Source organism: Mastomys coucha, unplaced genomic scaffold (genome assembly GCF_008632895.1).
Source record: "Mastomys coucha isolate ucsf_1 unplaced genomic scaffold, UCSF_Mcou_1 pScaffold5, whole genome shotgun sequence".
Classification (NCBI taxonomy): Eukaryota; Metazoa; Chordata; class Mammalia; order Rodentia; family Muridae; genus Mastomys; species Mastomys coucha.
The window spans coordinates 80,623,133-80,647,280 of record NW_022196911.1 but is presented as its reverse complement, the minus strand read 5'-3'; the positions used below and the strand labels follow the sequence as shown (position 1 = coordinate 80,647,280).

Genomic DNA, 24,148 nt, shown 5'->3' with positions numbered 1-24,148 from the left:
TAAAGGCGTGTGCCAACATGGCCCAGCGGATTGAGGCATTTTATGTATACATATTGAAGAAGAAACTATAAACAATAGAAACTACTGAAGTGAAAGCATGTCTTACAAGGTGATAAAGGATTGGAAGCAGGGAGCACTGGCTCCTTGATAATAAGTAATATGTGTATACTGTAATACACCTGGAAAAGAAAACCACACAGAGTAGCTCATGACTGTAATTGCAGTACTTGGGAAGTGGAGGCAGGAGGATTAGGAGTTTGAAGCAACTCTTTTTTTCTATAAGATAAGCTGTATACATGCAAAATTGTCTGTGCAGTTTTGAGTCTGAAACTTGGAGTCCTCTGGATGACCTTGAATTTCAGATCTTTTTGTTTTAAATGCTGAGATTATAGGTTTGTGCCTATATGGATTTATGCAGTGTTGGGGATTGAATCTACTGCTCTGTACATGTGGGGCAAGCTCGTATCTACTTCACAAACCAAGCCTGGAAAGGATCTTTTTAAGGCAACATTCAGTGAAGTGGTATTTACTATTGTTGTTTTTGCCTCAGATGGCTCTCTTTATCTTGACTCATTGGATATATAGGAATTTAAAGCTCTTGTTATCTGGAAATAGTTTGTCCTTGTATAGTATGTTTGATATTTTTACATTGTTTTAGTTAAGATAGGTGTGAAATACACACACACACACACACACACATCTGTGCACAACTTGTGTGTCTGGTGCCCTTGGAGGTCAGAAGACAGTGTTGGATCCCTGAAATTGTAGTTGTGGACAGTTGTGAGCTACCATGTGGGGTTCTGGAACGTAATTCAGATCCTCTGTGAGAACTAGTTCCCTTAAGTGCTGAGCCATCTCTCCAGTCCTCTGTATATATTACCGTTTTGAAGGCATTCATTTTCACCCGTCTCTGAATTGTGATGCTTCCTACAGTTTAGAGTTAAGCTCTTTTTTTGGTCAACTTTTTTCAAACTTTATGGATTGAAAAACAAAACAAAACATCTACTTATTCACATGAGTGTTATGTGCCTGTGTGCCTCTTGGTGCGTTGTACACATAAGTATACTACCAGCAGAATCAAGATCACCCTGGAGCTGGACTTGCCCTCCCTCTACTTCATGGTTCTTAAAATCTGTAATGTCACAGATCAGTGAACCTGCTAATTTACATTATCACACACTGAAGCCTCCTAAACCCCTCTGGTAGTGGTTTTTACAATTTTTTTGTTGTTGTTTTTTGGTTTTTCGAGACAGGGTTTCTCTGTTTAGTCCTGGCTGTCCTGGTACTCACTCTGTAGACCAGGCTGGCCTTGAACTCAGAAATCCGCCTGTCTCTGCCTCCCAAGTGCTGGGATTAAAGGCATGCGCCACCACCAACCAGCTCTGGTAGTGGTTTTTAATAACTGAATAAATACCTCAGTACTTCCTTTTTCATCATATGTAACACAAACCTTTACTAAATGCTAGATACTAACTTATATAAATGCTAGTTCTAAGTTACATGAATAGATATTTTGGGGGAGTTGGGAATTGAACCGAGAATCTTTAGTAGATTCTGTACGTACTAGTTAGGCTAGTATTCTAGTGCCAAGCTATATCCCAGCTCAAAATATGCATTAGTTTAAAAACAAAACAAAACATTTCTTTGTTGGAGTGGGGGATGGGCCAGATGTCCCACAGTGAACATTAGAGGTTAAAAGACAATTTGTAGAAGTTTATTCTCTTCCTTTCACCATTTGGTTTCCAGGGCTCAAACTCAAATTACCAGGCTTGAGAGCATACACCTTGATGGCCACCTGAGCCAGCTTTTTGGGTGCCAAATATGTTTTAAAAAAAGAATCCTTATATTCCACAGTTGCAGGGAACTAACTCAATTGATGTATCTAACTAAATATTATTGTCCACTACCACTTTAGGGAATACAACTTATTCTTACAACTGCTCTATGAAGTAGATACTAGAAATTATTACTTAATTTTATTTTACAAATAAGGTAATACACAGGTAAAATAACTTGCCCAGAGTCTTGACATAGATACTAAGTGACAGAGCCTGGATTTCTACTATGTGTTTGACTTTAGTGCTTTTGGTCCTAATGACTATGCTATGTCCATCTTTAGATTTATATACTTTTGGCCAGTGAGGCAGCTCAGCAGGTAAAGGTACTGTGTCCACCAAGACTGGAAAACTGAATTTGATTCCCAAGGTCCATGTTGTAGAATGAAAATGCTGACTCCTGCAAGTTATCTTCTAATCACAGTGCACGTGAATGTGTGTGTGAAATTTTTTTTAAAAGATTTTATAAATGAGTACACTGTAGCTGTATTCAGACCACCAGAAGAGGGCGTCAAATTTCATTATGGATGGTTGTGAGCCACTGTAGTTGCTGGGGTTTGAACTCAGGACCTTCAGAAGAGTAGTCGGTGCTCTTACGTGCTGAGCCATCTCACCAGCCCTTGTGTGTGAAATTTTAAAATAGAAAAATTTGTACACTGAATATCAAGACCCCTTTTTGCAGGAGACAATCTAGCTTTATAGATATTTTTGCTCTAGTAGTTTATAAAGAAAGTATGCTGTAGAATGTGTGCAAAGAACCCCATGAGTGATTTCTGTTCTGTTTGCCTTTCAAGATGGTGATGGAATTTCCTGACAATGTTTTAAATCTTGATGGGCATCAGAATAATGGTGCACAACTAAAGCAGTTTATTCAGGTAATGGTTTTTAAATCATTGTTTTCAGTCATGTATGTGTATGTTTCTAAACCATTTAATATTTAGCTATAACTTCTAATTTCTTTTTGTTGTTGTTCATTTGTTTGAGAGCTGGCCTAGAACTCTATGTAGAGTAGACTGACCTTGCACTCACAGAGATCTGCTTGCTTCTGCCCCAGATGTGCTGGAATTAAAGGTTTGTCCCACCACACATTAGCTGCTGCTGCTGATTTCATTTTTACTATTGTAGTAAATACAGTTATGTATCTGATTTATAGATTATTCATGTGAAAGAATTGAGTTGTGTTCACATTTTACAGGTTTAAAAGATACTTTTTAAATACTCCGAAGTATATGATTAAGATAATAGGAAATGAGTTGTTAGATTACTTAAGAATTCTTTTTACTTTTAAAGATCGCTTTGAAAAGCTAATGGTAAAAATGAAGAAATACTTGAATATTATCTTCTTATCTGTTTTTCTGCAAGTGTTAGTTGTAACGTAACAGTTCCCTTCCTTGAGTAGAAGAAATTACTTATCAGGGTTTTGCCCATTTCTCTGTTGCTGTGGTTTGCATTCATCTTTCTTCCTTATCATAACCAGTAGGTTACATTCATGTACACTAATTTAGTAGTTATTCATTGCAGGCCTGGTTTTTTCCCAAAGATAGAAGTCAACAGTGATAAAAGAGTAGTTTTATGTCTTAAGGAATCTTCATTTTTCTTTCTTCCTTTCAGCGACACAGTATGCTTAAGCAACAAGATTTAAGTATTGCCATGGTGGTAACATCACGTGAAGTCTTGAGTGCACTTTCTCAGCTTGTCCCATGTGTTGGTTGTCGTCGAAGTGTGGAACGCCTCTTTTCACAGCTTGTAGAGTCTGGAAATCCTGCCCTTGAACCCCTGACAGTAGGGCCTAAGGGAGTACTATCTCTGACTCGGAGCTGCATGACTGATGCAAAAAAGCTTTATACATTATTTTATGTACATGGGTAAGTATAGCTAATTAAGAAAAATGCTTTAGGCTGGGTGGTGGTGGTGCACGCCTTTAATCCCAGAGGCAGGCGGATTTCTGAGTTCAAGTCCAGCCTGGTCTACAGAGTGAGTTCAAGGACAGCCAGGGCTAGACAGAGAAACCCTGTCTCAAAACCAAAAAAAAGAAAGAAAGAAAGAAAAATGCTTTAATTTTAAACAACTTGATAACAATAAGGCCTTGCAGTGGGGGAAACCTCTATTTGGTTAGAGAAGAGATTGAATTTAGCAGTTTTATTGAGTAGCTTCTACTTTCTGTTTTCATATGAAGAAAGGTATAAAGTAAGCAAAAAATAGTGTATTAAGTATAAGTTACAAAGAAAACAGTAAGATGGGTAACAAAGAATGAGTGGATTAAATTAATACGAAGAGTGTGATTTGGCAATGCCCTTGTGATAAAGAAATGAATAAAAGGAGGGATCCTAATTCTGTCTGGATGAAGGAACAAAAGGAATAGCAAGCATAAAGGGTCAGAAGTTAGAATTTTCTTGACATGTCTGAGGAATAACAAGAGCATGTAGGCTAGAGCCAGCTGAGTAAAAAGAAGTAATAAAAGATGATATCAGAAAAATAAATACTCAGCTGTGGTAGGTAGGTAGTGCCTTACAGCTCATGCTGAGGTTTTATCTTGAATACCCAGGAAGCTTTGGAGAGTTTTGAGAGATGAGCAACAGTCTCACTTGAAATTTGGCCTACAGTGACCTTTGTATTGAGAATACTGTGAAGAGAGTACAAAGGTAGCTCCAGAAATCAAGAAATAGCTTGTCCAAAGTTAAGTGGGGAACGTGACGTCAATTACAGGTGATTAAGATACCAAGAAATGATAGGATCCTGAAATATTTTTAGGACTGAGTAAGATACCAAGAAATGATAGAATTCTGAAATATTTTGAGGATTGAGTAAGATACCAAGAAATGATGGGATCCTGAAATATTTTGAGGATTTGTAAATAGGATTTTATATAGATAGATAAGGGAGGGATAACTTTAGTGATGGTTTTTAGATTTGTGCTATAAGGTAATATAGGCAGACCAAGGTACTTCTTGTCAAGACTGATAGATCCCCAGGACCCACGTGGTTTTAAGGAAAGAACCAGCTCCCAGACACTCTCCCTTGCCCTCCATGTGTGCTTAAACCCACCCACATACATGCATGCACACATGTATACATATATAAGTGTAATTAAAACAGTCCTTTAAGTATAGCATGATTTCCTTTTACTGAGATGGGCACAGCTAGGTAGTAGTATTTCAAAGTTCTTTTGTATGTCAACTGGATATCCACAGTATTTGCTTGTGTCGTTCACTGAGGTAGGAAAAGGGATTGAAAGACCAAACCCAGAGGGTCTTCTGTTTGGAGGTGGTAGGGACTTTCACTTTGACTTTCTTTTTTTTTTTTTAATTGATTTTGAAGTTTAGGGGACTGATCTTATCATGTATATTAGGCGAGTGCCATACCTCTGAGCTATAGCTCCAGCTTGAAGAAGAACAAGAAGAAGAAGGAGGAGGAGGAGGAGAAGGAGAAAGCTTTAGAGTTTTTTAATATAGGAATAACATAATCTGATATTCTGACTTAAAAGATTAATAATTTAATAATGATTTAATATGCCAAGCGGTGGTGGCGCACGCCTTTAATCCCAGCTCTTGGGAGGCAGAGGCAGGTAGATTTCTGAGTTCAAGGCCAACTTGGTCTACAGAGTGAGTTCCAGGATAGCCAGGGCTAAACAGAGAAACCCTGTCTCGACACCCCCCCCCAAAAAATTGATTTAATATTAATTTAATCTGACATTCTGATTTATTATTCTTGCTAAGTGTAGTCTAGAATGCAAAAGGCAATGGTGGCGGTATGAAACCTTTTGGAAAATAGTAGTTGACTAAACTAAAGGTTGGTGGGTTAGGAAAAGGATATAAGTGATGGGATTGTAGATCTATTATATAAGTTGATGTGCTTTACTAATTGATTGGATGTAGGATGTGTTTCTTTATCCATGAGCCATCTTGCCAGTCCAACATTGTATATTCATATAACATTTCTGTGGTTTGCCTCTCAAAGGTAGTATGTATTTAGATGACATTTGAGGAAAGAAAGATTGGTGAAAGTCATGTAAACAGTGTCTAAAATTCAGACACACTGGTCGCCATGAGGATAAGAGTTGTAGTCTAGGGACAGAGGGCACTGAGTAAAGTGAGTTTGTTCCAACTGGACTGGGTAGGTATGGAGAGGGGAAGTAAATGTAGACTGTTTTAGGTATTTACTGTAGAGACAGAGTGAGGATAGGTGATGACTCTGTAATACTGTTAAATACTCCTTTTCAAAAAAAGGCAGCTGATAGTAATTTTTAAAATTTGAAAGCAAAATGACAAATCTTTAATGGTTTATTTTTTAACTAGGTCCAAACTAAATGATATGATAGATGCTATTCCAAAAAGTAAGAAGAACAAGAGATGTCAGTTACACTCTTTAGATACACACAAACCTAAACCTTTGGGGTAAGTAGAAATAAATGTCAAAATGTTTCATCAATGTTAAGTATATTAATGTTAGTCATATTTAGTGAAAAGGATAATATTACTAGCTTTGTTAATTGGATTACATTCTGACAGATGTCAAAATAAGCATGTTCTTGGGTTCTATGGGTCTTTCTGCATTGAAACTATATAAGGTCACTGAGTTTTAAGTTTTTTCCTTTATGTTGCAGGGGATTAAGAATTTTGAGAAATTTATGTCACTAATTTTAAAGTTTTCAAAGTAGTAATATTTGATTTGTAATCATCATGTTTAAATTGTTTTTGTCTTTCTTATTTTTAGGTCTCCCTAATTTATTAAGGATTAAAAAAAAGCCTTACTCAGTTATGGTGATGTGTATTTGTGTAACTAATTTTCAGTTTTCTTGGTTGGGTACACAATCCTGATGTGCCCCCATTTCCTGGCACAGTGCCACAGTTTGCTGGTTTGCCTTAAGCATTGTTGGGGAGGATAGAGTCAGCATGATTTACAGGGAGTTGAAATAAATTTTTGTTTGGGGAAGAATAAAGTGATATAAAACTGTTCTGAGTTAAATACCTCCATGTCATTGGGACCGTTTTATAGACATTTTCTTTCTCTAACAATAAAGACCTGCATATCCAGATATTTATGCCCAGGAAGAAAACTTTTTTTAAAATTTTTTTTTTTTAATCAGTGCTTGGTGTGTAGCACAACACTTGAAACAGAAACAGGTGAATTCCTGTGAGTTGAGGCTAACCTGGTCTACATAGTAAGTTCTAGGGCAGTCAGGACTATATAGTAAAACCCTGTCTCAAAAATAAACAAACAAAAACCATGTAAGCTATAAAATACAGAGAAGTAGAAAGACCACGAAGTAGAGACTTTATTATTTGAGACAGAATCTCAGTATGTTGTCTTAGCTAGTCTGGAACTCCTCTCAAGAGATCCTCCAACCTCAACCCCTGAATACAAGTGGGTGCTGCAGGGACTCCTGCCGTTCTGTGTATCTTACTCAGAATCAGCACTTATCAAACTTGGAATGAAACATGTTTCATCCATCTGTTTGCCTTTTTCTTTGCTGAAATATTTAAAGAAAGTTAAAGGCATCCTACTATTCTCAATCTACATGCATCTCTAAAATGATGAGTATCTCTTTTCATACCCACAATGGTATAGTACCTATTGGGGTTAATTATAATAATCTTACACCCAGCTGATACTTAGATTCCCTTGCAGTGCTTAAAAATATCTTTTTGCATTTGTTTGTTGAGGTAGGATCTGAACAAGACCCATATATTCCATAGTATCTAAATACTCTGAAACCCATGACCATCTGTACAGTTAATAGTAGTTCTCAAGCTGTTTCATATACTTGTGGAATGTTGTTGTTGTTGTTGTTGTTGTTGTTGTTACTGTGGTTGTGGTTGTGGTTGTGGGGACAGTCTCATGCAGCCCTGGCTGGCTTTGAATTGTTTGTCTAGTTTGTATAGTGGAAGATTACCTTGAGCTCCTGATCCTGTCATTACCTCTCTAGTACTGAGATGGCAGGCATGGACTGACTACTGCATCTTTAGCACTTGTTTTTCTCTGTATTGTTTAGAGAATTCCTTTCTAAATGTTCATTTCAGTCATAATTTTCTCATTAGAAAATGAGTTGAAGCTGGGTGGTGGTGGTACACACCTTTAATCTCAGCACTCGGGAGGCAGAGGCAGGTGGATTTCTGAGTTCCAGGACAGCCAGGGCTACACAGAGAAACCCTGTCTCGAAAAACCAAAAAAGGAAAAAAAAAAGAAAAAGAAAAAGAAAATGAGTTGAGCAGTATGACATAGTAAAAAGGTCTGCTTTCTGGTTTTGTTTTCTCCTTTCGCGGTTCTTTATTGAAGACAAATAAAAAGCAGTAGATAGCCCAGCAGCTTTACATACCTGTTCTCACTGCTGTTTTCCTGTGAAGACCAGTTCTTCCTGTTTTGTTCCAACTGCTACTTTGGTTCTGCAGTGACTTGCTTTTTTGTTAGTTGTCTATGAGGCTATATCTTCCTATCTTGTAGCTTACAAAAATAAGTCTCCATAAACTTCATGTTCTCTTTCAAGTACAGCTTCTCTACATGGAAAGTCAATTGTTTTTTGAAGATTGTTTATTGAATGTGAAAGTAATAAAAATGGAGCTAATTGATCTTAGGTAGTGTGACTTAACTAAGGTACCTTTAGTTATTCCCCAGTGTGTGTAGATGGTAGTCAGTGATTATAGTCTTGTTTAGTCAGGATACTTGAGTAGGTAGAATACTTTGAAAGGCTTCCACAATTATTTGCTGTTAAGTCTTCATTTTATGTTTCTTCCATGTTCCCTAGCCTCAGGTTTTTAATCATATGGTTTTTCCAAAGAAAGTATACTCACTGGGTTCCAGCTTTATAAAGAACAGTGGTTGGGTCGCCTTTTCTGAGCGTGTTCTTTTAGCTATGCAAGTAAATCCTAGTTTGTTTGTTTGTTTGTTTTGGTCTGGAAATTTGGTATCTGAAAGAAAGCTCCAGGCCAGACTTATAGGCCAAAAGTTAGTGCTTAAGGATACTTTGAGAAAACAGAATGTAAAACCATATAGAAAGAAAGAAAGAGCAAGAGCAAAGAATGGTGGGAGGTTTCAGTTAATCAGAAGAATATGGATAACTGGGTAGGAGGAGGCTGAGGAAGGGTGTTTTGAGACTGGTCTGGTTAGCATACTCAATGTTCCTTAGTCACTGAGGACCCCAGAACAGACACTGGTTTAACTGCAGTATTGATGAGCAGAGTACTGGTGGTTCAGTAGATAGAAAATGAATACAAGATTGTAGTGTGTTAAGCCTTAAGTGGAGAAAGTATAGGAGTAGAAGGAGGAAGTGACTTTGAAATTCTTCAGAAAACATGTCTTAAAGGAGTTGTCCAAGTCATTAGGCCTAGATTCTGATCTGAGTGGTAAGTTATTTACATCATCAAAAGAGGAATATGAGACTTGAGACAGAGGATTTAACATGTAAGATAGAGCATAAGTTGGCATTTCATTGTCAAAGTAGGTAGAACTGAACCTCATTTTGACCTTTTCCCCTTAGTGGGATTAAAGTACGGAATTGTATAATGACTTGTCAAGCTGAGAGTTGAGAAATACTTATTCAGCTATGAAAAAACTTGGGTTTTACCATCTTAAGCAGGCATGATATTGAATTTCTAGGATTGTAATGAGACCTGCAGAAGATCAGGCAGGAGCCAGTTCAGAATTAGTGAAAAATCTAGAAGACTATCCTTGAGTGGAATATAGACAGACATTTCTGTAGGAATGCATATCTGCCAACAAAATGCACGACCAACATCACACTGAAACTAGTCTGGGAGGAGGGTCTGGGAAGTTCTCAGTAAGTTTAAAGAAATTACATGTGTAATACTTGATACTTACTTAGGCTATTTAGAGTGTGCATCTTAGTATGCTATTTTATTAAGTATGAACTTAAGTACTTTGTTAGATTAATATGTGACTTTCATGGCTACTTGGAAATCAAAACTAGATAAGTTTTTTGCCAGAGCTAGCTGTAAATAAGAGTGACTTAATCAATTAAAGATCACATTAAATAAAGAAATTTCGTTAAAGATTGATCCTTGTTTAATAGGTGAAAAGACTATAAATTTTTAAATGCCATTTGGCTTTAGAACATTTGAAGTATATTTGCTTATAAAATGCTTAATATATAAATGAGTTTCTATTTTTATAACTGTAAATGTTAAATTGTATCAAGTAAATTTGATAGTCAAGTGTTTGATGTAAACATGTGAAACACGTTAAGTAACAATGTATTATGCTTAAATATGTAATTCATTATTTAAATTTGCAGATTTATCTACTAATATCTTAATATGTTAAAGAATTCATGATTTTAACATAGACCTTAGAGATTATTTCTTCAGGTTATCTCAGTGTCACTAAGCTTTGTACCATACTGTACTGCAGTGAAGGGAGCAGTAGCAGTGTCAGTTCAGAGAAGTTAAGTACAGATAAGAGAAGTAGTGAAGACCACAGGAAGGACAGCAAGTGTAGGATCATTTTCCATTATGGACCTTTCCAGGGAACAGCCAGGTAAAACCAAGCAATCCTTTATTCTGCCTTTTTAAACCTTTCACCTCTTGTATGCCTCCTTTTCACTAATATTTATTCTTTTTACAGAGGATGTTGGATGGATGTTTGGGAACTCATGTCCCAGGAATGCAGGGATGAAGTAGTTTTAATTGACTCTAGTTGTCTTTTAGAAACACTAGAAACTTATCTTCGAAAGCACAGGTAAGTGCAAAGGTCACTATAATATAGTGGGGAAGGTATCTTAGATGTCAGTCATTCAGAGTAGCCTGTTACTGGCTTCTGTAGTGTAAAAGTATTCCAGTTGTCCTGTTAATATTTGCACTAGGAGTCATGATAGGCAATTATGAGGTGGCCTTGAGTATTAGTCTTCTTGTCTCTTTCTTCTTTTTAAAGATTTATTATGATTATTTGCTTGGTTTTTTGTTTGTTTCTTTGTTTTTGAGACAGGATCTATGAATCCTGGCTGTCATGGAATTTATTATGTAGATCATGCCTGCTTATGCCTCTTAGAGTGCTGGGATTAAAGGCATGTACCACTACAACCAGTGTTTTTATTATTTTAAATTTCGTGTGTGCGTGTGCGCGCATGCATGTGTGAGTATATGTATGTGGCTTGTAACCAGCTGGTGTAGCTTATAACCAGAGATGTTGGGACCCCACAGTTGGAGTTATAGGTGGCTGTGAGCTGTCTGACATAGATGCTGCAAATCAAACTCCAATCTTTTGCAAGAGTAGCTTATACTTATTCTCAACCATGGAAACAATTTCTCTTGTTTTTGTCTTTTTTTTTTTTTTTTTAATATTTACTATTGTTCCAGTTTGGTCTTTCATGAGACACAGGTTGACTGAATCTATTGAAATATAATATTCCTGTTTTTTGTAATAGAATCATGCTTGATAAAGTTTCAAAATTAAGTTAGCAGGTTTTTGGCCTAGAGTTGTGGCTCATCTGGTACTTTCCTAACATGCATGAGGCTCTGGGTTTGATTCTCAGTCCCACCATAAATTAGGCATGGTTAAACTAGATTGTAATCCCAGTGTTTGGGAGGTAGAGGTAAGATGATAATGAGTTCAAGGCAGATTGGGATACAAGAGACCATGTTGCACCCCAAAAAGCTTTTTTTATTTCCTAATTTGAGGTACTTCTTCTGTAACTATTTGTCAAAATCTTTTAAATAGAGTATATATTTGTTTCTCGTAACCTCATATTTTTCTTTGTAGAATACTATAACAAAGGGATTTTCTTAGTGTCCTTAGCATTTGGAATCTCTTAGGAAGAAGGGAAACTAGCCAAGGAACCATCTAACTTTTCTTAATTGATGTTCTTCTTAGGATGGGTCTGTTATTACAGATTTGTTACATTTGGCTTTGGGTTCACTTTCAAAAACAAGAATTATAGCCTGGTGGCTTTGTTTTTAATCTTAGCTCTTAGGAGACATGGGGCAAGCATATCTCTTGAATTTGAGGCCAGCCAGTTCCAAGCCAGCCTGGTTTACAGAGTGAGTTCCAGGACAAGCCAAGGCTACACAGAGAAACCCTGTCTTGAAAAACAAAAACAACAAAAAGGATTACAAACACACGTGTTAACAAAATCCAGGTTTTTAAAATGGTCATGAACTAATGAACTGCATACTTTTTCTTAGTTATAAACTTTCTCGTTTTTGTCTTTTTGATTGGTTTTCAAAAAGTAGACAATATATCGATGGTTTGGATTTGAGAGAGGAGACTAAATGATATGAAATCTTTGTCCTTCTGGGGTCATAAAATTAATGTTTTAAAACTACGTAAATTTTGGCTTTACTTTAAATAAGGTAATATAAAATATTTTGTAAATATCCAAAGAATGAGAAGAAAATTTGATTAGGAGAGTAATTTTATATATAGAAAAGAAATTGAGATTGCATAGAATTTGTTCTACCCATTAAAACTTAATGATATTTCTTTTTTGTTTTGTTTGTATATACTAATATTTGTGCATGGATGCATATGCCACAGCTCCAGTGTGGTGGTGAGAGAGCGGACTCACTTCTTTCCTTTCACCTTTACTTGAGTTCTGGGTTTGAACTCAGGTTACTAGACCTGTCAGGCAAGCACCTTTACCATTGAGCCATCTCACATTTTGTTATTTTATATGTATGTATGTAGGCTTGAATGTATGTTTGTGCACCATGTGTGTGCATGTGCCTACAGAAGCCAGAGGAGCATGTTGGGTTCCCTGGATGTGGGTGGTGAAGAACAAATCTGTATCCTATAAAAGCAACAGCAACAAGTGTTAACTTCTGAGACTTGCCTCAGTTTTTAAGACAAAATACACTTGGTTGTTGGTGATGGTGGTTTGATTTGGTTTGGTTTTTTGAAACAGTTTTTCTGTGTAGTCCTGGGTTGTCCAGGAACTCACTTTGCAGACCAGGCTGGCCTTGAACTCAGATCTACTTGCCTCTCCCTCCAAAGTGCTGACATTAAAAGGGTATGCCACTTTACCCAGCTAAAAATGATTACAATATTAGTACAGGGTTTACTGTGGGATCAGATGAAATTGTGAGGATTGACAACATAGTAATGTTTACTTAGAATTATATTTGACAGTATAGTAATGTCAGAATGTTTGCAGAGCCTTATCTCTGGGCCTTTAAGTTTTCCTTTTAGTTTTTGAAGTATAATCTGTTTCACTTTCTTTCTAAATATTTACTTATTTATTTTATGTATATATTGAGTACACTGTAGCTGTCTTCAGACACACCAGAAGAGGGCATTACAAATGGCTGTGAGCCACCATGTGATTTCTGGGATTTGAACTCAGGACCTCTGGAAGAGCAGTCAGTGCTCTTAACTGCTGACCCATCTCTCCGGCCCTCAGTTGCTTTCTAAATGTCCTTATTATATATCATCTTCCCTCCTCCTTTCCTGTCTGTCTCCTGTTTCTCTCAAGTAAAAGTGCTAGTCACTAAGTCTGACAACCCACCCTTCATAGTGGAAGGAGACCCATGACTCTTAAAAGTTTTGCTTTTAACTTCTACACAGGCTGGCATCAAATCCCAAGGTTCAAGTGTTCCTCCTATTTCAGTATCTCAAGCAGTGAGGGCTAACCAACCACCATGTACCCAGCTATCTTCCTTTTTAAAAGTTGAATTGTGTGTGTGTGTATCAAATATGTTTCCTTTATTGAACATGTAGATTATTTCCATATCTTGGCTATCATGAATATTGCTTTGGTGAATGTGGGCCTGCAAAATGTACATAGTTGTTGTGGGAATTATTAAAAAAAAGAGAACCAGCACATCCCTGCGCTTGTGCCAGCACCTCTCAGGCCCCTGTGGTCCCAAATAGCCTCTCCCTGGAGAGCGGAATTAACATAAAAATACAAGCAGCCCAGAGTCACCTACAACACTTCCTTCTTTCTGTTCTAGCAGTGGCGCACGCCTTTAATCCCACCACTTGGGAGGCAGAGGCAGGTGGATTTCTGAGTTTGAGGCCAGCCTGGTCTACAGAGTAAGTTCCAGGACAGCCAGGGCTACACAGAGAAACTCTGTCTTGAAAAACCAAAAAAAAAAAACAAAAACAAAACCTTTCTCTCAATATTACCACATTACAACTATTACCATTTGTAATTTATAATACATAGATAAACCTAACACCTAGTCGATCAGTTTTGTCATTAAGATAGAACATTGTCATCTATCTTAAATTAAAAGACTTGTCATTCTACACCTCACTCATGTCCTAGCTTTAGATTACAAGCCATCTGAACAACATCCTCTCAAATCTATATCATCTTTCTCAATGCTAAACAGCTTGGGTTGGCTATGAGACTACCAGTCTTCAACCCTGTCACAAATCTAAGAATGACTAATATTACCTGAAAATATGAGAAGCATAAAATATAGCTTCTAAAACTTAGCCAATTTATATACAGCGCTGATCACTTAGACAGTCCCTTATACTTCAAACATTGGAGCTTCGATCTTCAGCCTTCTGGCCCAGGATCACCTGACAGACTTTTGTAATACAGAATTTTCAAGGGCTGATTACCCTGTCTTGGCAGAGATTATCAGTCCGCATAGTGTGTCCTTTTTCTGGACAGTATTTTGTCTGTAGATGAAATGAGACAGTTCTTGCCTAGTAGCTGTCTCACCACAACTGGAGCAACTCCATTGATGCTCAGTTTCTTTTTGAATCCAAGAAAGGGTATGCTGTCAGGAGCAGGCTTCTCTCAACAAATGAATAAATAACATTCAGTATCATATTCTGTGGCTTTCTGACTTTTTTGAAAAACAACTATATGTATAGTAATCTGGACTTTATGGATTCTGTTGACTACTCTCAACTATTTCTAATTAAAATATCTGAAAACACCCTAACAGTAAACTCAGAGCCATGATTAACTCACAGGCTTAATCATCTCAGATCAGTTTATAAAAACAGTTATAGAAGGATTGTGTCGGGGGCTGGTGAGATGGCTCAGCGGCTAAGAGCACTGACTGCTCTTCCAAAAGTCCTGAGTTCAAATCCCAGCAACCACATGGTGGCTCACAACCATCCGAAATGAGATCTGACGCCCTCTTCTGGTGTGTCTCAAGACAGCTACAGTGCACTTACATATAATAAACAAATAAATCTTTAAAAAAAAAAGAATTGTGTCTAAGCCCTGTACTTTTAAATTTTCTGTATCTATAGAAGAAACGTGTAACAATGAAAACCTTGATTTTTGTGTGTAACAATGAAAACCTTGATTTTTGCATCAGAGTCAATTCTGTACCAAAATATAAAATTATGACTTCAACTTTTAAAAAGATTTCTACCAAACGAGATTATGGCTCTGCAGTCATTCATAGCAGTTCCTTCATGTTTCAGTTATGACCATTTCTACATTCCCTAGAAAGGCAACCTGTAATAACCGCCTCCAACTCCAAAGCTCAGGGAATTGGGTTGACATCTCATCATAAATTATTCATGCTGAATATGGACGTTGAGATATTTTGAAGGGGGGGAGGGGGAGGGAAAATAGAGTTCATTGGCCTTAAGGCCACACAAACGATTGATTTAGTCTCTGATGTCTGTCTTAACTGGATCTGGCTGAAAGTCTAAGACATTTGGAGTTCAAGTGGAGACTCACCAAGGCTGTATAGTCTGTAGTATACAAATCTCCAAACAAAATTTTAGTATCAATATAACCTTTTGTTTGATTTTTCTGGAATTTAGTTCTTCAGGGGGTCTCCCTCTATCAAATCTGATCCATATTACTCTGAAAGGTGCATAGACAGTAATCACTTTTTCTAAAAATGCAAAGACAAAACCTTTCTCCCAGATAAGCATATCCTTGAGCCAGTAACCAGAAAAACCTTTATTTTGACCTCTCTCCTAGAGGATTAATATAACCACAAAACTCAAAATCACACCCATTTTAAAAGTTAAAACAATCCCAAACACATGAAGTAAACGAAAATACTATATGTGCCTATTCTTAGACCTTTTCTATTTTGCCATGCAAGATAATAACCCAAAATTCCCATGGAGCCCACATTAGACAGAATTTGAGTATCCTATAAGGCGTGTTAGAGCAATATATCTTTATACCATCTTCACACAATTGATTCATACTTCTATCTATACCTATTTATATGCAGGCAGCTGGTCAAAGCAGGATTTAAACCCAGAATTCCTGTGGAGCCCACTGTAGACAGAATTTGAGTATCTTGTAAGACGTATTAGAGCAATATATCATTATACCATCTTTCAAGCAATTAATTCAAACATTCACTAACATCTGCCTGAAAGAAGCAGGTAATTTATACTTGCTAAGCACTCTGCCTAGAGCAGCCATTTTGTTAAAACCATCTTTCTGTTTGGCTCTCTGCCTAAACCCACAGACATTTATTTTTTTATTTTTGAAGATTTATTTTATGTATGTGAGTAGGTGTATAGATTGTTGTGAGCCTTCATGTGGTTGTTGGGGATTGAATTTTTAGGACCTCTGCTTGCTCTGATCAACCCTGCTTGCTTGCTCAGTCCCTGCTTGCTCCGGCCCAAAGATTCATTTTAGTATCATTTATAATTATACATAATAAATAATAAAAAATGAATAATAAAATTCATTTATTATTATTCATAAGTACACTGTAGCTAACTTCTGACGAACCAGAAGAGGGCATCAGATCTCATTACAGGTGGTTGTGAGCCACCATGTGGTTGCTGGGATTTGAACTCAGGACCTTTGGAAGAATAGTCAGTGCTCTTACCCGCTGAACCATTTATTAATACCTGTTCACTGTCTTCTCTATTAGGAGTCACTGACTAATTTTCCCTATCCTAGTTCTGAACCCACAGGCAAAATTCCCCATGTGATTCGGACAAAATCTGTATATAAATTTATCCTAAAAGCAAGTAATCCCAATTTTATAAATTCATAGTTCAATCTCTGCCCCAAGAAGTAGGCAGCTTCCATTCTATAGCTCTCTAACTCAGAGCATCCTGCATACTCCACAGCAGGGGACTTCAGAGCCTGCTTTCTATGTTTTAATTACTGGGCTTGAGCCCACCTGTCTTGTCTCAGCGTCACCCAGCTACTTACTTAAAAAAAAGAAAGAAAGGGCCAGGCAGTGGTAGCACATGTCTTTAATCCCAGCACTTGGGAGGCAGAGGCAGGCGGATTTCTGAGTTCAAGGCCAGCCTGGTCCATAGAGTGAGTTCCAGGACAGCCAGGGCTACACAAACCCTGTCTCCAAAACAAAAGAAAAAAAAACAAAAACAGGAAAAAAAGGAAATAAAACTCTCTCAGGCTAAAAATCTTAAATTTCTAATGGATTCTCTCCCCTCATTGGGCACCATCTGTTGCAGAAATTATTACAAAAAAGAGAATCAGCACATTCCTGTACTTGTGCTGGCAACTCTCAGGCCCCCGTGGTCTGGCTGGCCTGTTATTATCTCATGGAGACTCTTTGGGCTGGAGCTCCTGATACGTTTCCACCACAGCTGACTTAGTTCCCACAGGTGGGTCGCTACCACACCAAACCTGTGCTTCAAAATCTCCCACTGCCTTTGTGGTATACATCTGGCAAACCCAGGCTTTGCCGCTATGCCTTTATCTCCTGAACCTAGTCGAACCGCTGCACAGACTTAGTTTAGAAATAATGGTAACTCAGTCGCTGGGCACAACAACTAAACCTAATCTTGTAAGCCATATTAAAATCTGATTCCTGGATCTACCATGATACCAGGAAAACTCTAGCAGCTACATCTTACCTGTATGCTCTCCCTGTTTCAGAAAGGCCTAACTCTAACTCTCTCCTTCCTTCCTGTCCAACCGGGAAGTCCCGCTTACTTGCCCAGTAATTGGCTCCTTTGTTTTTTTTTTTCTTTTGTTTTGGATTTTCGAGACAGGGTTTCTCTGTATATCCCTGGCTGTCCTGGAACTCACTCTGTAGACCAGGCTGGCCTCGAACTCAGAAATCTGCCTGCCTCTGCCTCCCAAGTGCTGGGATTAAAGGCATGCACCACCACTGCTCTGCTCATTTTTTTTAAACTACATTGTATTTATTTGTATTGGTATTTGTATTGGTGTAGTGTGGGCATGCACATACTAAAGAGTGCATACAGTCATAGGATGACTTCTAGAAGTTGGTTCCCTTCTATCCTGTAAGTCCCAAAAGTTAAATTCAGGACTCTAGTCTTGGTAGCAAGTGCCATTTACCCACCAAGCCATCTCACTTGCCTCTATTTTTTATTTTGTGGAGTCTTTATGTTAGTTTTTGTGGTGTTCTATCTTATCTTATCTAATCTAATCTATCTACCTGTCTGTCTGTCTGTCTGTCTATCTATCTATCTATCTATCTATCTATCTACCTACCTACCTATCTACCTACCTACCTGTCTACCTGTCCACCTGTCTATCTGTCTATCTGTCTATCAGTCAACCAGAAACAGGCTCTCACTGTGTAGCCCTGGCTGCCCTGGATCTCTCTCCATAGAGTAGGTTGGCTTTGAACTCACGAAGATCCACTTGCATCTGAGTAGTGTTGGGATGAAAGGTGTGGCACCATCACTCACAGTGTATTGACATTTTATGATTCTATGGCAGCATGCAGCAGTAATTTCTCTGCATTCCTGTGACCACTGGTTTCTCATCTAGGGATTTGTTTCACTTTTTGTCTATTAATGGTAAACGTTTTACTAGGAATGAGGACAATTGTGGTTTTGACTTTGCATTGGTGATGCTGAGGATCTTCTCACTTGCTTATTGGTCATGTTTATATCATATCTGGAGAAATGTAAACCAGAGGCCATGTGAACCTCCACAGACCTGCCCATTGAGTTTCTTTTGGGCTAGGCATGGTAGTGCATATGTATAATACCAGCATTGAAGATGAAGAATCTTTGTTCTGCATGTTTGAATTCATCTTGCTCTTGCTTCTTAAATTTCAGGTTAGCCAGGGCTACATAGGTGGGGTGTGGATACTCTTCTTTGTTTTGTTTTTTGATATAGATTTCTCTGTATGTTCTTGGATGTCTCGGAACTAACCCTGTAGACCAGGCCGGCCTCAAACTCAGATATCGGAGGTCCTCCTGCCTCTGCCTTTCCAACGCTGGGAGTAAAGGTGTGTGCTGCCACTACCTGGCTTCTTCTTTTTTCCTTGCTATTTATTTATTGTAGTAGTGTGTGTGTATTATGTGTATATCGGAGCCTCCTGGAGGTTAGAAGAAGCATTGGATTCCTTGGAATTGGAGGCAGTGACAGTTGTGAGCTACTGTGTGTGTGTGCTAGGAACTGAACCTAGTCTTCTATGGGTTCGACAAGTACTCTCAGCTGCTGACCCATCTCTCCAAATCTAGCTTAGAAATTTTTAGTTTAGCCGGGCGGTGGTGGCGCACGCCTTTAATCACAGCACTTGGGAGCAGAGGCAGGCAGATTTCTGAGTTCAAGGCCAGCCTAGTCTACAGAGTGAGTTCCAGGACAGCCAGGGCTACACAGAGAAACCCTGTCTCGAAAAATCAAAAAAAAAAAAAAAAAAGAAGAAGAAATTTTTAGTTTAATGAAGTCCCTGTTATACATTTGCTTTTGTTGTGTTATGATGCTATATCCAAGAAATTGTTTTTTAGTCCAATGTTGTGATATTTTCCTCCTATATTCTTAAGATTTGTAATTTTAAGTTTTAATATGTGTATTTTCAATCCATTTTGAGTTAATTTTTGTGTTTCCATAGTTCATTTTTCAAAATATTAGTGATGTATTGTGACTTGTCAGACAATCTTACTGCCTCCTAGTCACGTAGGCTTAGAAAGCCTCTAATTTAACATGTGTTTCCTTAAAAATACATAATTATCTTCTGTTGGGCCAGAAAGACCTGGATGTTGTAAAAATAACATATGATAGTTGCAAAGATAAAGTAGTAAGAAGTGTAAGGCAGAAATAATATGAGATTGGTTGGTGTCACCTATACTCACTGCCATTTCTACCTTCTGGGGAGGCAGAGGCAGATTGTATAAGTCCAAGAATTCAAGAACAGCCTAAGCACTGTAATTAGCCTCCCCCGCTCCTACTGTGTGTGCATGTGTGTGTATGTGTGTGTACAGTTACACATTCTCATAAGGCTAGCAATTAATGTCATTTCTTCCTCTATCGATTCTCATTCATTTTCTCTCTCACTCATTTCTCTCTTTCTCCATAAGCAGGGTCACTTACTGAACCTGGAGCTTGTTATTTTATTAGATTGGCTAGTGGGTAAGCCCCTGAGATTCATTCACCTTTCTTGCCCTTCAACTCTGGGGTTACATGTAGATACTGCCAAACTCATCATTTTATGTGGATCTTAGGGATTCAGACTTAGGTCCTCATGTTTACACAACAAGCTCTTTACTCGCTGATTGGCTTCCTAGGTCTCCTTGCTCTTCTTTTTAAGCTTTATTTTGGTTTTAGTTGTGTTTATATGTGTAGATTTGTATACATGAGCTCAAGTGGCCAGAGCTATAGAGGCCAGAAGAGAACATTGGATCTCCAATAACTAGAGTTATAGGTATTTTTAAGCTCTACCCAGTGTGCTGAGTCTGAATTCATGTCCTCATAAAAGATAAGGAACCACTGAACCCTAGAGCCATCTCTCCACCCCCCACAAACAATGTTTTTCTTTGTAGTGATAGCTGGCTTATCTGCCTGCCTCTGCCTCCTAAGTGATGGGATTAAAGGCATGCAGCCGCCACCACAACTTGGGAAGCCATCTTTTATGTTGTTAAGCTGTTTCTTCTCTCTTCTATGTTATACTTTAAAAAAAATTTTTTTGCTGGGCAGTGGTGGTGCACGCCTTTAATCCCAGCACTTGGGAGGCAGAAGCAGGCGGATTTCTGAGTTCGGGACCAGCCTGATCTGCAGAGTGAGTTCCAGGACAGCCAGGGCTTTACAGAGAAACCCTGTCTCGAAAAACCAAAAAAAAAAAAAAAAAAAAAATTTCAGGCAACTTAAACCAGGGTAGAAGACATTGAATTAAAAGGATCTACAAAAGATAATGAAAGTCAACTATAATAGTTGGGTTCAATTTAATCCAGAAATAGTGAGAAGATGGAATTAACTGAGGTCAGAGAGGACTGTGTTGCCAAGTGTAAGAGGTGCTTACTAGGTGTCTCTAGTGTCTTTTACCTTATAGGTCTAGCTCTCAGGCAAGAAGAATAGGGTCTTGGTCATGAGTCATCTTCATCAACTTGGCTGAAGCCATGGATGTGTGCTTATGGGTGCAGGTGACACAGCATTTCCATGGATGTGTGCTTATGGGTGCAGGTGACACAGCATTTCCATGGATGTGTGCTTATGGGTACAGGTGACCACAGCATTTCCATGGTTGTGTGCTTATGGGTACAGGTGACCACAGCATTTCCATGGATGTGTGCTTATGGGTACAGGTGACCACAGCATTTCCATGGATGTGTGCTTATGGGTACAGGTGACCACAGCATTTCCTTGAGAAATGAATTTAAGTCAGGGAGAGTCTTTTTTTTTTTTTTTTTTTTTTTTTTTTTTTTTTTGGGTTCCATCACAGCAGCTCTCCTCTGACAGCCAATTAGTAATATTGTAAGCCTGCTGCTTTTATCTATCCAGTGTCTTTCTTGTTTTGGGGGTTCAAAAATAAAGAAACTAGGTTCTGTAGGTCTTTGTGGTATATACTTAACATGTGAACACTCCAGGAGTCTTGAGGTGGGGGATCACATGTGTTTTGTGAAACAAGCATAAACCTGCCTGCCTTAAGCCTATGTTTAAAGTTTAAAAATCTTTAAACTTAAGCCCATGTTCTAGTTAAAAATCACTTCCAGTCGACAAAGCTGCTTTCATGTGATCTTTAAATTTGTACTTAATATGGATATTTTTATTTTGTTTTATTTTTATTATTTTTTAGACTTTATAACTCTGGCTGACCTTGAACTCTCAGACATCCATCTGCCTCTGTAGTCATACCCAGTCTACATTTTGAAGGGTTCTGTGTTTTGTTTGTTGTTTTAAAACAGGTTTTGTACTGATTGCAAAAATAAAGTCCTCCGAGCATACAATATCCTCATTGGTGAACTTGACTGCAGTAAAGAGAAAGGCTACTGTGCTGCCCTGTATGAAGGCTTGCGGTGCTGTCCACATGAACGACACATACATGTTTGCTGTGAAACAGATTTCATTGCACATCTCTTGGGTCGTGCTGAGCCAGAGTTCGCAGGAGGGTATGAGTATGTAGTTTGCTAGAATGGGCTATCTAGCGCTTTGCTTCATTTTATTACTCAAAGTTTATTTCTATCACCTATGCCTCACTACATAAGTGTATGAATTAAAGTGTGCTAAAAGATTATTCTTTCTCATTTGAATGAAAATATGGGGAAAATGTTGTGGTGTTTGGTTTAGTCCTCTGCTCCTTAGTTTGCAAAAGAGGTAGGCTTTCATCATAGATTATCATTTTTACTTGAAAATGATTGAAATCAATATTTCTTTATGCTTCCTGCTTTATCATGTTTAGATTTTATTCACAGTGGTGATTTTTGAATAAAGGTTAGGTTTTTTTCAGCTTGGGGGTTAAGAAATGCTTTATTGAATATAATTCATTCACTGTGTAATATATAATTATTAAATTATAGAAGAGCCTAAATTAATATCTCTGGTTTTGCGATGAAAGTTAAATTAGAATTAGGTTTTTCATAGACTACCTCAAACCCGAGTGTTCCTTTGGTTTTATGTATGTCAACTCCCTTTTGAGTCCCTAGTTTTATCTAGCAGTTTTTAAATTCAGAAACTTGCTGTAGTGATGTGAATATTACTTCTACTAGACTGGCCCTAGAAGGCCTTTGCCTATGGTTGAATCTCTTTGGAATTACCTTTTTTTCCCAGTCTTCCTCAAAACAGCTTACCAACCAACTAAAATTAGTTGGCATTTTGCTGGAAGTTGAAAGCCACCTACCATATCTACTATGAGAGAAACCGTTCCATAGCACCTCAGGGCCCTAAGACCCACTGACTTGTCTTAACTTTTACCAGTATTAGAATTCAGTTTTATTTGCATGTATATTTCTCATTGGTGAAAAGTGTGTGTGTGTGTGTGTGTAAATGTGTGATTGTCAGACTGTTTAAAATCTGAATTTTCAGGTTTTTTCTATTTCAGTTAAAACACTAAGAATTAATGTTTGGTTGTCCTGAATAGGCGAAGAGAAAGACATGCTAAGACAATAGATATAGCTCAAGAAGAAGTTCTGACCTGCTTGGGGATTCATCTTTATGAACGATTGCATCGGATCTGGCAAAAACTCCGGGCGGAAGAGCAGACGTGGCAGATGCTGTTTTATCTTGGTGTTGATGCTTTACGTAAGAGCTTTGAGGTAAGTGGATCACTTCTGACTGGAGTTTATTTATCATGGGTGTAATCTTTTGGATTTTTTACATTCAACTTTATTTTTATAATAGATGACTGTGGAAAAAGTGCAGGGTATTAGCCGCTTGGAACAACTTTGTGAGGAATTTTCAGAGGAAGAACGAGTTAGAGAACTCAAGCAAGAAAAGAAACGCCAAAAACGGAAGAACAGACGAAAAAATAAGTGTGTGTGTGATATTCCTGCTTCCTTACACACAGCAGATGAGAAAGCAGTAAGCCAAGAGAAGGTATGTGGTTGTTCTTGCTTTGGGTGAAAGAAAGATTGTTGATTTGGGCATTTTTACTTTTTTTTTTTTTTTTTTTTAAGATATAAAGTTGTGCAATTTGTATGGCTTTTCCTCCATGGGTAAGCCATGTTTAATATGTGCATTTATTGTATAAAGGCAGTAATAGTTGTTTCTATGTGCATTTGATGTATAAAGGCAGTAATAGTTGTTTCTACGTAGCAAAGTCAAAATATGGATTATTTTCTTTGTGACTGACCTAGACCACTTAACCTTTGAACCCCTATCTCTTAAAGTACCCCAACTTTTTGTGGGTTATACTTAAGCAATATTTACTGTAATAAATATTAAACTAGGGATATCATAGACATTTAGAAAATTATAAGACCACTCTATATTAATCAAAAAAGATTTTAAAGGATTGGAGATCTGGCTCAGAGGTTAAGAGCACTGACCTTCCAAAGGTCCTGAGTTCAATTCCCACCAATCTCATGGTGGCTCACAACCATCTGTAATGGGATCTGATACCCTCTTCTGGTGTGTCTGAAGACAGCAACAGTGTATTCATGCATAAAATAAATAAATGTTTTTAAAAGATTTTAAAAACATGTCAACATAGTAAAACCTCATCTCAGAAAAAAGTAAGTTTTCAATATTCTGGCCATTGTTTCAAGATACAAGGGATTTTGCATTTTTTAAAAAAAAATTACGACAT

The 24,148-nt window shown here is 37.7% G+C and overlaps 1 protein-coding gene across 14 annotated transcripts in view; it reads left to right on the top strand.

Moving 5' to 3' along the window:
- The window catches only part of Ggnbp2 (gametogenetin binding protein 2), a 36,954-nt gene that overhangs the window by 6,706 nt on the left and 6,100 nt on the right, over nt 1–24,148 (top strand). For 5 of the 14 annotated variants that reach the window (XM_031351076.1, XM_031351075.1, XM_031351077.1 and 2 more), the window contains exons 3-10: nt 2,630–2,710; nt 3,447–3,700; nt 6,131–6,229; nt 10,200–10,325; nt 10,413–10,526; nt 21,810–22,019; nt 22,982–23,156; nt 23,242–23,436. In XM_031351076.1, the coding sequence (XP_031206936.1) occupies nt 2,630–2,710; nt 3,447–3,700; nt 6,131–6,229; nt 10,200–10,325; nt 10,413–10,526; nt 21,810–22,019; nt 22,982–23,156; nt 23,242–23,436 (1,254 nt within the window). The remainder of the gene's footprint in view (nt 1–2,629; nt 2,711–3,446; nt 3,701–6,130; nt 6,230–10,199; nt 10,326–10,412; nt 10,527–21,809; nt 22,020–22,981; nt 23,157–23,241; nt 23,437–24,148) is intronic. The other 9 variants (XM_031351084.1, XM_031351083.1, XM_031351074.1 and 6 more) reach the window with 3 other exon arrangements.